A 13,761-nucleotide genomic window follows, 5' to 3' on the forward strand; every position below is an offset into this window, starting at 1 on the left:
TCTGTCTTCACTCTGGTATGAAACTTCAGTGATTTTGACTACTTGATACTTGATATCCAAGAGGCGGGCGTATTGGCCGTTAAAAGACTCCCGTGAAAGCTGCTCTCGGTATTCTCTCATGGCCCATGAGAGATCCCACCTCGCTCTTCAGAGCAGACAGAAGAGCTTTCAGACGGCCTTCAAGATGGCAGATCAGAACGATTACCGGTTCAAGTGAGGAACTAGGAGCAGGAAATATAAAAGATACTTGTACCCATGATAGGGATGGGCCGATAGTCGATTCTATCGACTATCGCCGATAGATGGATTCCATCGTCGATCGTCTCAAGTTGCCGATAAAAAGGCGATAATTTTTTTAATAATAAAAAAATAAAAAAATTAAAAATTGAAATATGGCGCTGTGGTGGCTTTTTTTTACAACTTAAAAAGCCCCGCAAATTGTAATTGAAGTTATCTGGCACAGGTGGAAACACACTATGTAGCGCTGACCTGCCGTATTCACTCACTGCTACGAGGAGAGGGGAGGGGCTCGAAACCTACCGCTCTGCTCGCACGGCGAAATGACATCACATTTGTTGTCTGGGAATCCTTCACCGGAATCATCCTTCTACAAAGCCGACATATCGGCTGGTTGACGTCTTTAGGTTCACCTTTCTCATTTGGCTTGAATCCAAAAAACTTCCATATGGGCGAAATTGCTGTCGTCTTACTAACTAAGATAGCCTCCATTTTTGTGTAACATGACGTATCGAAACTTAAATCAGCGGAGGCTCACGCTGATTTTTTTATTAAAAAAAAAAGTTGCGTGCGCTCGCACCCCCACTATCGGCTAGCATCGACTATCGGCGATCGCTAGGGGGCACTATCGGACGATGGAAGCTTGTAGGCGATTGCCCAACCCTAACCCATGATGTCTACTGTCATATATGGTCTGGGTGGAACAAAATAATCCAAATTGGCTTGATAATGTCATATGATATGCATTTAATGGGAGCTCTATTAGACCTACAGAAACAATTATTATATTGTTATAATTATTATCATCATATTATTGGTGTTACATTTTCATGTAAAAAATATAATAATAGGCTAGTGAAATAATAAAAATTATCATATTACAAATTTTAAAGGCAGAAATGTATTATGTCTGTGGTTGAAGAAATTATGTTGATACAGCGTACTGAATTTAATCTTGATTTGTTAGCATTTTGTTAACCTTTTTACAACCATTTAGCATTAAACGTTTTTTCAAATGTTTTTCAAACTTGAAACAACAACGGCATTTCAATGTTGAAGGTTGGTCATGTGCATGCTGGGTAGATTTCTTTGGCCCCCTGCGGAATCTGATCATCAAGGAAATGTTTAGCCACATGTCATCATTACACCGGAACAGTGCAACAAAATAGAGGAATTAAATGTTTGGAATAATCGCAAAAATGTGTTCCCGACTGGTAAACCCCCAATCCTTCATGCCCCCTCAAGTCAGAGAAACAACTCAAGAACAGCTACCATGCTGTTTGAGTAGTAAAATCCAACACATCTTCTTTGTAGCATAAACGTTTTTTACACATTAAGGCTTAAAGCTCATGAACACACAGAAGGCGGAAGAGCTTCACAACTTGCAAAAGAGACAATTCGAGGAGCACCTGAATGCACCATAATCTGAGCTGTTCATGCGCTCTCCCAGTGGGGATGTAATTGTAGTTTTCACATAAATTGCTTCTAATTTGTTCCAGTGTCAGTGTGTTTGTGTCCAGCACAGATCTGCAGCTTTTTAATCCGTGCTAGCTACCTTTCCAAAACTGTTAAGTAGGCCTTCTGGTGTCAAACGGCACCTTCTGCTGCAGATCACTGTCTGAGATCGAGTGCTGTGGCTTTTTGGCGTTTCTTGCAAAAATCTCCCAAATTAAAATGAAAAGAAAATAAGTTGGGAGGTTTAATGTTTTCAGTTCCAACGGACAGCAGCATAACATTGTGCGTGCACATTTTTACTTCCTTGCTTAACAAGTATTCTACTGTTGTCGATTAATTTAGTTGTAATTTTCTTCTGATTAACAACAAAACAAACTAATGATTTTTTAAATTTTCTTCTTGTTTTATTGTGTAAAATAAAAACACAGGTAGTGTGCCATACATTGACTTAGGGCCCGTGGCAAAACATTTGATTTGTTTTATCTTCTCAACTTTACCCATTAAAACTGCAAAGGCTGAAGCTGGAGATGGGAGGAGAACAATATAAAGTGATGAAGGTTGTGGTAATATGGCCGGCAACACTTAAATCTACTTTCACCCCTTGCTGTAGCTAAATTTAATGAAGCGGTTCCATCTGCATTTAGTTCAATGCCATGTCTCAATGTCACAGAGGAATCCTACATTAACTTTAGTCCCTCCCAGATTGATCGATTGCTACAGGCTCACTGCAAATTATACTCCACTCCATTGTCCCTCTTAAAAAGAAGACAATGAAACAAAGCTTGAAACTTGAAAATATAAAACGGTGCACCAATTTGAAAGAATCTTGTCCCTTCGTAATGCCAGAGCAGTTATTTATTCATCATCAATAGAGAAAAATAAGAACAACCCCAGGTTTCTCTTCAGCACTGTAGCCAGACTGACAGAGAGTCACAGCTCTGTTGAGCCGTGTATTCCTATAAACCTCAGTAGTAGTGACTTCATGAACTTCTATAATGATAAAATTGTAACTATTAGAGACAAAGATAATCAGCTCCTGCCCTCCACCGGTACAAATGTATCCTCAGAAAACAGGAAACTTAGAAACAGCTATAAAACCTGATTTATATTTAGACTGCTTTTTTCCCATTGCCCTTCACTTCTGCATCTAAGCCATCCAACCATCTCTTAGACCCCATCCTTGTTGTAGTCTCGGCCATACCAGCCTCTCTGTGTTTCTTCAGTGAGTTCCTGCTCTAGCTATGCTTCAAGAATGGAGTTAAAAAGCACTGTCTCTCCAGTCGTTCCTCGTCAAATTGTTAACGCTATCAGTACGGTAAATATCTGTGTTCCTTGTGTAGGCCTCCTTCCGTGTGAAATGTTTTCCTAATTTTAATATAATAATTGCTGCAATTATTAGCACTAATACTGCTGTTATCACTCTTATTATATATATTACATTTTTGTTCTTTATTCTGTACACAAAACATCTATTACACTTCTGCACATCCTTGGCAAAGGGTCCCTCCTCTGTTGCTTTCCTGACATTTCTTCATTTTATTTCCCCTTTAAAGTTTTTTTTGTGGGAGTTTTTTTTTAAAGTATGGTTTCGTTGCAGAAAAGACACTTTTGGGGTATTTTAAGGCTGAAACGTCTTTTTGCAGCAGAAAAGCTGTAAATGCATCTAAAAGTGATGAAAGTATCATGTTTTCATGAAATTACAACGAAAATTGTTATTGTGAGTCCAGAGGCCCTTACTTTAAGAAACTCATGTAAAACGATTTCATGTCAGAAAATAAACTTTTGGGGTATTTTAAGGCTGAAACGTCTTTTTGCAGCAGAAAAGCTGTAAATGCATCTAAAAGTGATGAAAGTATCATGTTTTCATGAAATTACATAAGGAAACTTGTTATTATGAGTCCAGAGGCCCTTACTTGAAGAAACTCATGTAAAGTATGAATTCCTATCAGAAAAGACACTTTTGGGGTATTTTACCTGACAGGGAACAGGACTTAAAACCTCATTGTATGATAGGATGTTTCTGACCGTTTTTAAAAAAAATATAAGCAAATATTATTTAAGCAATCCAATAAGTGTATATAGTACTATAAAGAGGATGTCGCATGTGTACAGATTGTAAAGCCGTCTGAGGCAAATTTGTAATTTGTGATTCTGGGCTATACAAAATAAACTGAATTGAATTGAATTGAATTGAATTGAATTGAATTGAATTGAATTGAATACACTTTTTAATTGAATTTGACTCCCCTTCTTGTGCAGTGTTTGGGGGTGCATTTCTCTCTGTGTGTCCCACCGGAAGTCCCAGCCGTCTCTTCTTTGGTTCCATTTGCGTTTCCTTGCGGGATATGTCGCGCCTGTTTTCCAGCACAGGTCTCATATTTTTGTTCTGTTCCCCCATCACCTTTGTGGACTTGTTGCATGAAAAATGGGGATGTTCGTTTTGGATACATTTTTGCACTACAGTTATTCGACATGCATCTTTACCAGTTACTGTACAAATTGACGTTTTTGCAAACAAAACATGGAAAAAGTTAAAGTGACGTGTATTTTGACTCTGGAGGGATACTGAACTACTTGATTCTGCTAGGATAGACTAAGTATATTGTCTTCTGCTTTCTTAAAATTGATCTTAAACTGTACCAAGCCTGCTTAAAAAAGGGTTAGTGACTGATGCTGATTCTGTTGATTCTACTGTTCTGATATTCTCTAATCAGGAAGTGTTTGATGCTCTGTTGTGTTTGATGCTCCTGTGCCTTTAATCAGGAACTGCTCTGAGAGGTGTGCTTTAGCTTCAATAGGTCAATTGTCCTCTTAACTGCTAGGGGGAGTGGCTTACACTTCTTTAAGCAATCCAATAAGTGTATATAGTACTATAAAGAGGATGTCGCATGTGTACAGATTGTAAAGCCATCCATCCATCCATCCATCCATCCATTTCCTTCCCCTTATCTGGGGCCGGGTCGCGGGGGCAGCAAGCTAAGGAGGGTCCTCCAGACGTCCTTCTCCCCAGCAACACTTTCCACCTCCTGGGGAACCCCGAGGCATTCCCAGGCCAGACGAGATATATAATCTCTCCAGCGTGTTCTGGGTCTACCCCGGGGCCTCTTACCAGTTGGACGTGCCTGGAAAACCTCTAAAGGGAGGCGTCCAGGAGGCATCCTGATCAGATGCCCGAGCCACCTCAGCTGGCCCCTTTCGACACGAAGGAGCAGCGGCTCTACTCCGAGCTCCCTCCGGATGTCTGAGCTCCTCACCCTATCTCTAAGGCTGAGCCCAGCCACCCTACGAAGGAAGCTCATTACGGCCGCTTGTATTCGCGATCTCATTCTTTTGGTCACTACCCAAAGCTCATGACCATAGGTGAGGGTTGGAACGTAGATGGACTGGTAAATCGAGAGCTTTGCCTTACGGCTCAGCTTCTTCTTCACCAAAACGGTCCGGTACAACGCCCGCATCACTGCTGACGCTGCACCGAACCGCCTGTCCATCTCCCGCTCCATTTTACCCTCACTCGTGAATAAGATCCCGAGATACTTGAACTCCCTCGCTTGGGGCAGTGACTCACTCCCAACCCAGAGGGTGCAATCCAGCGTTTTCCGGAAGAGAACCATGGCCTCAGACTTGGAGGTACTGACTCTCATCCCGACCGCTTCATACTCGGCTGTGAACCGCCCCAGTGCGTGCTGAAGGTCACGTTCTGAAGAAGCCAACAGAACCACATCATCTGCAAAAAGCCGGTTCGTCGGAGGTGAAGAGGGTGAAGTTGAGGGTTCACGGACCTGTGGCTCTCTGCTGGCTCTCCGCTGTCTCCGGGGTTCTCCCTCAGTCAGCAGGCAAAAGTCTCTGAATTCTTTGGGTCTTGCTTCAAGACGGGTGTTGGATCCGGTCCGGTGTTTGGAGAGGGATATAGCTCTGAATAGTTCGATAACTGAGGCTAATATACTGTAAGCATCTCATTTCGATAAACACTAAATCCATAACTGGATTTGGATTTCTTCTGCTCTGCGGAAACTGAGAACCTCAGAATATGACTGTCTCATATGACACGTTAATGCTGTAGTAGTAGGCTTGTTCTGGACAGACTTGGTAAATGCTCTTATTGTATGACGGCAGTGCTGACCAGTTTTCTGGCATCATGGATGCTTTCGCATTGATTAAAACAGTTGAGCAGCTTTTAGATTTGGGCAGCAAATATGTCATTTGGAGTAGATGCTTTCATAGATCACTTTAAGACCAGAAAGGATTCATAAAGAAGTGGTTCCACCTAAATCTAACATGTGCATCTGCTGTCAAGTTTGGTTTAATTTTCTCAATGCAAAGTCTTTTATTAAACTTGAGTCAAACTGTTCCATGACTAGAGACCTAAAGCGAGCCGGGCTGATTAAATTCCCTCTCCTCCGTTAGCATTTCACCCAGGTTCAAATGCCTCCCGAGTGCCTGAAATGGTTCATTTGTTGAAGCTGTCCCCTGCATCCATTTCTACAGGTGCTGCACTCAAAGTTGCTCATTTCCTTTTGCTCCTTATTTCTCCCTTTATTCTGAAAGTACTACTTGCTTTGTTTGATTGAACTCAATAGGATTACAACAGAGTTAATTGCTCCCGGGTTTGTCCACTTATTACCATGTGAACCCCACCCCCCTGCCTACTGGCTCCCATTGTTTCCAGCCCTTCCATAAAGATTACCTGCTATGGCTGCAGAATTGCTCTATTGTCTCCTTTAGAGCTTGGGCTCCGAATGAAAGGTGAATGGCAAACAGTACAATAGCAGGGCCGCTGTGGCAAAGGGTGGCTGTATATGCACTAATGAAAGTATAGGTGCAGCCTTTTAAAATAGGACTTCTGGCAGCTCCTGGGTGGAGCTATTAGACCCAAGTGATTGGATGTGCTACTTTATTTACCAGCAGGTGAGAAAAACCCATAAAAAGGCAACATGGCTCTGGAAATGGTGGTCGCTTTGGCTCATACTAGAATATCTCAACAACTTTCGGATAGATTGTCATGGAATTTCCAGTGGATGAATCTCACTGACCTCTGGGATCCCTTTCACATTTCCTTTAGCAGCAACAGCAGGTCAAGTTTTTGTGTGGCCGTTCGGAACCGGAAGATTGCTCGTCACCCAGTTTTGCTGCTTGCCGCGTTGTCGGGGGGGTGTACCCATCCGGATGTGGCCAATTGCTTTCCCCCCCCGGAGGTCCTGGGTTCTCCACAGCTTGCTTTACATTTAGATTCTGTGAAATATCTCAGTATCTCATTTCAGTTATCGAATAACTGTTCGTCAAGTACCATCATCAAGTTGACATGTTTTTTTTCTCATACTTTGGTTTACTTTCGGTGCCCATAGAACCCAGTTGGCCTGTTCACACAGGATACGCCTGAAAACTTGGTCAACTGGTCTATTTTCATAGCATTCTGCAAGCAAATCTGGCAAGACACTGAAAATCTACTCTTCTTTTATGGTAGAATATCAGTATCTTATAAATGTTACATATAATATAAATGATCCCATTCTGATAAATGATAAAACATGCACCTCATGCTTTTCCCTCTCCTCCCCTCTCTCCCTACCGCTCTCGAAGTTTCAATTTCTCCGATTCCCCTCCCAACTCAAAATCCATTCACTATATTTATTAGAGAGAGCCTAGTAAAAGCGTGGGTGTAGTCCCTAAACTGACGTGCACAAGGTTCAGTTTAAACTACATTGTGTGTCTGCATAGGCAGCATGTACAGTCCACATGTAGTACACTATGGGCTGCAGGTGGAAGGACCATGCAGTCATGAATAAGGTCAATGATAAAATGTATGTCACACGGATCTGTTGCAATTCTTTATTTTCATAGCTTTAGTACAGGAATATGATGTCCCCATTCTTAATCCTGCCCAGAAAGCTCAGGATGTTTCTCCTGAAACAACTTTTTAACTAATTACTGAACCTCTTTAAATTGCAGAACAGATGTGAGATGTGGGCAGTGGTTCAGAGGTCTCATACTAGACTACACCAAAATGTACCTCTTCCCAGAGAAGAAATTCACTCTATCCGTCTAATAGCAATAACTTGATTTTGCTCTGAAATATATAAATATAAACGCTGATGTGACGGGCCTAGTGGTTAAGGCACATACCAGCGACATCAGGTCTTTGATTTTTGGGCATTTTATCTTATTTAATCAAGATTTTGGACAGAGAGAGAGGGAGACAGGAAATATTGGGGAAAGACAGTAGGGGGGTGACATGTTGTCAATCTAATGTAAACATGTTGGTTCCGAGAGTTGTTTTAATTCCGTGGCAACAATTCCAGCAGCTGTCTTTATAGTTCCTTTTAGTCTTTTACTCTCCTGTGCAGTCATCCTTCTGATCCAAACAGGAATTAAAAACTGTGAACAATCTCAATAGATGAATGGAATGGAAGATGAATTGATGTGTATGGAAGCAGGAATACAATCCCCTCTGTTTTTACTAAAGTCAACAATGATTCATTTTGTCCTATTGACATTAACTTGTTGTCATGACAACATCGAGCTCCTATGGGCCCTCTCATCACTGTCGCTGTTCAGGCTGTACAGTAGCTGCCTGTCAAAAATAAAGTAGCCAGTTGTAGATGGAGTTACCAAGACCTCTGAGCTTAGAGACCAGTTTGGATCATTTTTTCAGTTGCCTGGCTCATCTTTTAAAAGTCTTAACATCCTCTAAACTAGGAGTTGAGGCACTAAGGTTGCCTTAACCAATGGCACACAAGAAACATGTGTGGATGAGAGATTTAGGGACATTTTGGAGTTCTCTCTCACCTGCATGCCAAATGACCTCACCCATTGCCAGTGGCAGTCTTCTTGTGTAGTGCTCTAAAATATAATTACAATTTATTGATTATTGTGTCAGTGAATTGGGCGGAAAAAAACCTGAAAAACATGTGGTAGTTGAGTTAAAATGAAATCCTCTCAAGCCAACAAGCAAGAAATCTTGGTGTGGTCTATGACTCAGAGATCTCAGCTGAATGTTTACAGTGAGGGTTGCAAGGTTGACTGGTTGCCATTGGCAACCACTTTGAGAAATCAGCCACCAACTCTTGGAGCAGTGACATTCAGAACCTCAGCTTTTGCCTGCATTGTTTCAAAGATAGATTACTTTTTCCGCCCATAGCTTTAGTTCTGCTCATTTCACCAAACAGAAGCTGAGGAATAAAGATCTGAAATGATTTATTCTCCTTCTTGCCTGTACTTTGTCTCTTCTTTTAGGTGGTTGTCCCTACCGCCCCAGCAGGACCAGTCCACCATGACCCTGTCCAGTTCAGCATGTCCCATGATGCTGTGTGTGAGGGACAGATTGTTGAACCTTCATCAGGTCCTGAGTCTTCCTCTGTTCCAACTGGCCTGGCAGGGCCTTGCAGAGAGACTCGACAACGTCCTCTACCAGGATGTAAGAGACGAATACGCAGGAGAACCTCATCGGACTGTTTGTGTTTAGGGCCCATTTTGGACAGAGCATATGAAACACAACATAAAGTAGAAATCACACAGTCAGGCTGACTGAGGGCGCTTTAGATACCCCAACATTTACACTGGCACTCATTTAAAAGAGAATAGAAGGTGCAGAAGGTATTTTGGGGTAAATTAACCCCCCGAAAAGGCCCTGGTTGGGGGGTAGTACTTTCTGAAAGTACAGGGATGAGAGTCGCTGATTGGCCAAAGTGACGCACCACAACTGCTTCAACTGGCGTTCATTCATAAAACAAGGAAGTATTTATATTCTAGGATTCTCTATTCTAGTATATCCAGTATTGATTCAAGAACATTTCAGGACGAGGGGACAGCATTTCTTAACATATGGTGGTTTGTTTTACCATGTAGTTCATATGAAACGTGCTGAAGGTGTCCTTGTGTCTGTCTGTCAGGTGATCCTGTCCAATCATTTCAGTGAAGGTGGAGCAGCTCAGCTTCAGTTCGACATGACCAGAAATCTATTTCCTCTGTTTGGTCACTACTGCAAAAGACCTGAAAACTTCTTTAAGCAGTAAGAATGTGTGTGTGTGTGTGTGTGTGTGTGTGTGTGTGTGTGTGTGTGTGTGTGTGTGTGTGTGTGTGTGTGTGTGTGTGTGTGTGTGTGTGTGTGTGTGTGTGTGTGTGTGTGTGTGTGTGTGTGTTTTGAACCTCTGTTGAAGAGGGAATGTTGACCTGCTCTTCCTTAACCCTTGTGCCTCACTTTTTAAAAAGAACTGCCATTAACATATTATATATTAATGTTATTTTCACTTTCACCAAGTTTAATCTGTTATCTGACATCAGTCCTATCATCACTACAAAATGTTCATTTATTTTTTAGAATTTTAACCCTTTAAATGTCAGTTTTTACAGCGTTTACGTAATGCCATTGTGAAAGGGAGAACTTCTGTTCTACCATTCTAATTAGTTTTGTCTCCATACGCTCTCCCTCTCTCTCCCTCCCTCCCTCCCTCCCTCTCCACAGTGTGAAGGAGGCGTGCATCATCTTGTGTCTTAATGTGGGCTCTGCCATTCTGCTGAGGAATCTCCTCAAAGATTCTGAGGGTGAAGGGACCGGTTGGGCGGGTGCAGGCGATCCTCCACCAGAGTCTGCTCTGAACGAGTTGGGGGTTTACTGCCTGGCTGCCTCTGACGTGTTGATTCTCCTCAACCTCAGAGCCTCCTGGCCCGGACAGTAACGACCCTCCCTGGATGGAGTTCGTCAAATGTTTGTCATTAGCTTTAACATTCTTTTGTAAATACGATAAGTTAGGACTGATCACCTAGTGTTCAGTAAGTTAGTCATTGTAACAACTTATTATTGTGTTGCACTATATTTCAGGGACCCACTAACCTGTCACCTCAGTTGACTGAAGTATACCACGACAAAATAGTTATGACAATTGTTATGTCAAAATGGATTATGTAATAAAACGCCAATGGTTCCCTAACAGACTTTCTGTTTTGCTGTTTGCAGTGTTGTTATTGCTCTGCCTTAAACCTGATTTCTCTCTACTGTCCAGCAGGGGGCGACTCCTCTTGTTGCAAAAAGAAGTCTGATTGTATAGAAGTCTTTGAGAAAATGACTCTACATCTAACTTGATTTATTACCTCAGTAAACATGAGTTAATGGTTGTAACTATTGACTTTACTTGAGAACCTAATGGGAAAAGAACATCCATTAAATCTAAGGGAACGAGCGGATCTGATATCTGGTACAGGAGAGTCTCCAACAAAGGATTAGAAAGAAACTGTGGATTAGAAATTGTGAAACTTCCCTGAACACCCATCTAACAGACTGGTGTGGTACAGCAGGTATAATGGCGTTTTTTTTTACCATAATATGTTATTATTATTTAATAGCTGAATACTGACATTTTTATGACGGGTTTATAACATACCATAATATGACAATAATAATATTTAGTTATTTTTTACGGCCTACTAGACTGTAACGTGTATTCCATTTACTACATACTACAGTGTTTATTGCAATAAAAATGTCATGCAAATTGTCATAGTGTAGTAACTACACTATGACAATTTGCATGACATTTTTATTGCAATAAAAAATATATATTTTCCATGACATTGTTATGACATACTATACTATGATGTTTTTTTAATGACCTTCTATACGATGATGTTTTTTGACACATTAAACTATGCCTTTTACATAACATACTATTCCATGATGTATATTATGTAGCGTTGTTAATGACTACGTTAAAATAAAAATATTGCTTACGTAAAATTGCGGGGCACCACTCCTTAATAGGAGAAAATAATAAAAATATGATCAATAATTTGGTAACAAATTATCCAGTCTCAATATCTCAGGCGTAAGTCCTGATTTCAGTGACCTTATAGTTCCAACCTTTTGAATCAATATGACAGACAATGGCTTGGCGATACATGGGTCATTTATTAAAAAGGGAATTAAATGAAAGGTTGACAGGATTATTAATTAAAGAACAATACAAAACATGAACGAATGGGTTTCAAATACTCAGGCAATATTATATCAAATAGTGAAGAAAAGTGGAGGTCTCCTCTTTCTCCTATCTGGTCAATCTATATCACTATTCAGAGCTTCTATATCTCCTACACCAACTCTGGATCATAGTACAGTTGAGATGTTCCTACTTTGTGCCGAGGGGTCCGGATGCCTTTTCGGGTCTCTGCCGTTGCTGCAGCGGTCCTGGTGAGATCAGCTCTGCCGCCGGGCTTTCCGGTTCGTCGGAGGTGAAGAGGGTGAAGTTGAGGGTTCACGGACCTGTGGCTCTCCGCTGGCTCTCCGCTGTCTCCGGGGTTCTCCCTCAGTCAGCAGGCAAAAGTCTCTGAATTCTTTGGGTCTTTGGGTCTAGCTCTGAATAGTTCAATAACTGAGGCTACTCGCTTGATATCTTGAAAGTTGATATCTCATGAGATCAACAGATGTTCAGATTTTATGGCTTTGTTTTTGCCAAGATTTGGGATTCCTTTGTCCCTAGTGTCGGTGGTCTTGTTTAGTGAATTGACTAATCTAACGTTTTAAACAAATAACTCACATACTTTTCTTCACTATGAGCTCAATAGACCTTACACACTTGTATAGATGCTAGGGGTGTGACGATACACTCAGCTCACGAGACGAGACGAGACACGATATTGGGTTCACGAGATCGAGACGAGACGATATTTTAAGAAAACTACAATGACAAAATATATGACTGGAACAGACTTTTATTTAACCGATTATTATATATTATATTATAACTTAAACACTTAAGAACTTAACTTAAACTTAGAACTTTAACTTAGAAACTTAAACTACAATTTAAAAAAGTTAAAGTAAAATAAATTAAATTAAAGTGCAATAGCATTATCAACAGTCAGAATATCAAAACATAACCAATACTGTACGCACGGCTTCACTCGATACCCAGGGTGAAACACAGGAAGAAGAAAAACAAAACTTTTTTAAATAAGTCTGACAGGTGTGCAAAACCAAATCTACTACACAGCCATGTTTTTTTTAAGAATATAAGCATGTCCACATTCTCTGGCAGCAGTTGGGATCTTTGCGCATTGACTATGTCTCCTGCTGTTGAAAAGATGCGATTTAAAATTTGCAGGGGCATCTACCACGGTAATATTGGTATTTTCCGCCATTCTGGCCGTCTATGGCTGCTTTCGCGGCTTCCTCCTCCTCTTCTTCTTTTCCTTCTCCGTCTTTAGGTTCTTGCAGCCTAGACGTAGCAAAGGCGCATTACGGCCCCCACAGGCCACAAATAGAAGTTTGGATAGCTCAGAAGTCTCGCGAGACTGATTTTTAACACGACGGGTAATATCGTCGAGTTTAATCTCGCGAGATCTCGTGGCACGAGATCTCGTCACACCCCCATTGGATATACAGCGGGTAAAATAAGTATTGAACACGTCACCATTTTTCTCAGTAAATATATTTCTAAAGGTGCTATTGACATGAACTTTTCACCAGATGTCGGTAACAACCCAAGTAATCCATACATACAAAGAAAACCAAACAAATAAGTTATGTGTAATCAAATGGAATGACACAGGGAAAAAGTATTTAACACATGAAGAAAGGGAGGTGCAAAAAGGCATGGAAAGCCAAGACACCAGCTGAAATCTATCAGTAATTAGAAAGCAATCCTTCCCCTTGTCAGTACAAATTAATATCAGCTGGTTCAATCCCAACTGATGGCCTATAAAAAGGTGTCTCATTACCAAGGTGTCACACAAGAAACATCATGATGGGTAAAAGCAAAGAGCTCTCGCAAGACCGTCACAACCTTTTTGTTGCAAAACATACTGATGGCATTGGTTACAGAAGGATTTCTAAACTTCTGAATGTTCCAGTGAGCACTGTTGGGGCCATAATCCGGAAGTGGAAAGAACATCATTCACCATAAACCGGCCACGACCAGGTGCTCCTCGCAAGATTTCTGACAGAGGAGTGAAAAGAATTATCAGAAGAGTTGTCCAAGAGCCAAGGACCACTTGTGGAGAGCTGCAGGAAGACCTGGAATTAGCAGGTACAATTGTTTCAAAGAAAACAATAAGTAATGCACTCAACCGCCGTGGCCTGTA

General features: G+C 41.2%; 1 protein-coding gene across 1 annotated transcript; it reads left to right on the forward strand.

Annotated features, from left to right (window-relative positions):
• Positions 1 to 118: 118 nt before the first annotated feature.
• On the forward strand, positions 119 to 10,615 carry LOC129116844 (RAD50-interacting protein 1-like). The gene is made up of 4 exons (XM_054627538.1): positions 119 to 213; positions 8,923 to 9,103; positions 9,579 to 9,697; positions 10,151 to 10,615. The coding sequence occupies exons 1-4, from the start codon at positions 119 to 121 to the stop codon at positions 10,362 to 10,364; spliced, it is 609 nt and encodes a 202-aa protein (XP_054483513.1). The 3' UTR covers positions 10,365 to 10,615.
• The last annotated feature ends 3,146 nt before the right edge of the window (positions 10,616 to 13,761 follow it).

Source organism: Anoplopoma fimbria, unplaced genomic scaffold, assembly GCF_027596085.1.
Source record: "Anoplopoma fimbria isolate UVic2021 breed Golden Eagle Sablefish unplaced genomic scaffold, Afim_UVic_2022 Un_contig_9152_pilon_pilon, whole genome shotgun sequence".
Classification (NCBI taxonomy): Eukaryota; Metazoa; Chordata; class Actinopteri; order Perciformes; family Anoplopomatidae; genus Anoplopoma; species Anoplopoma fimbria.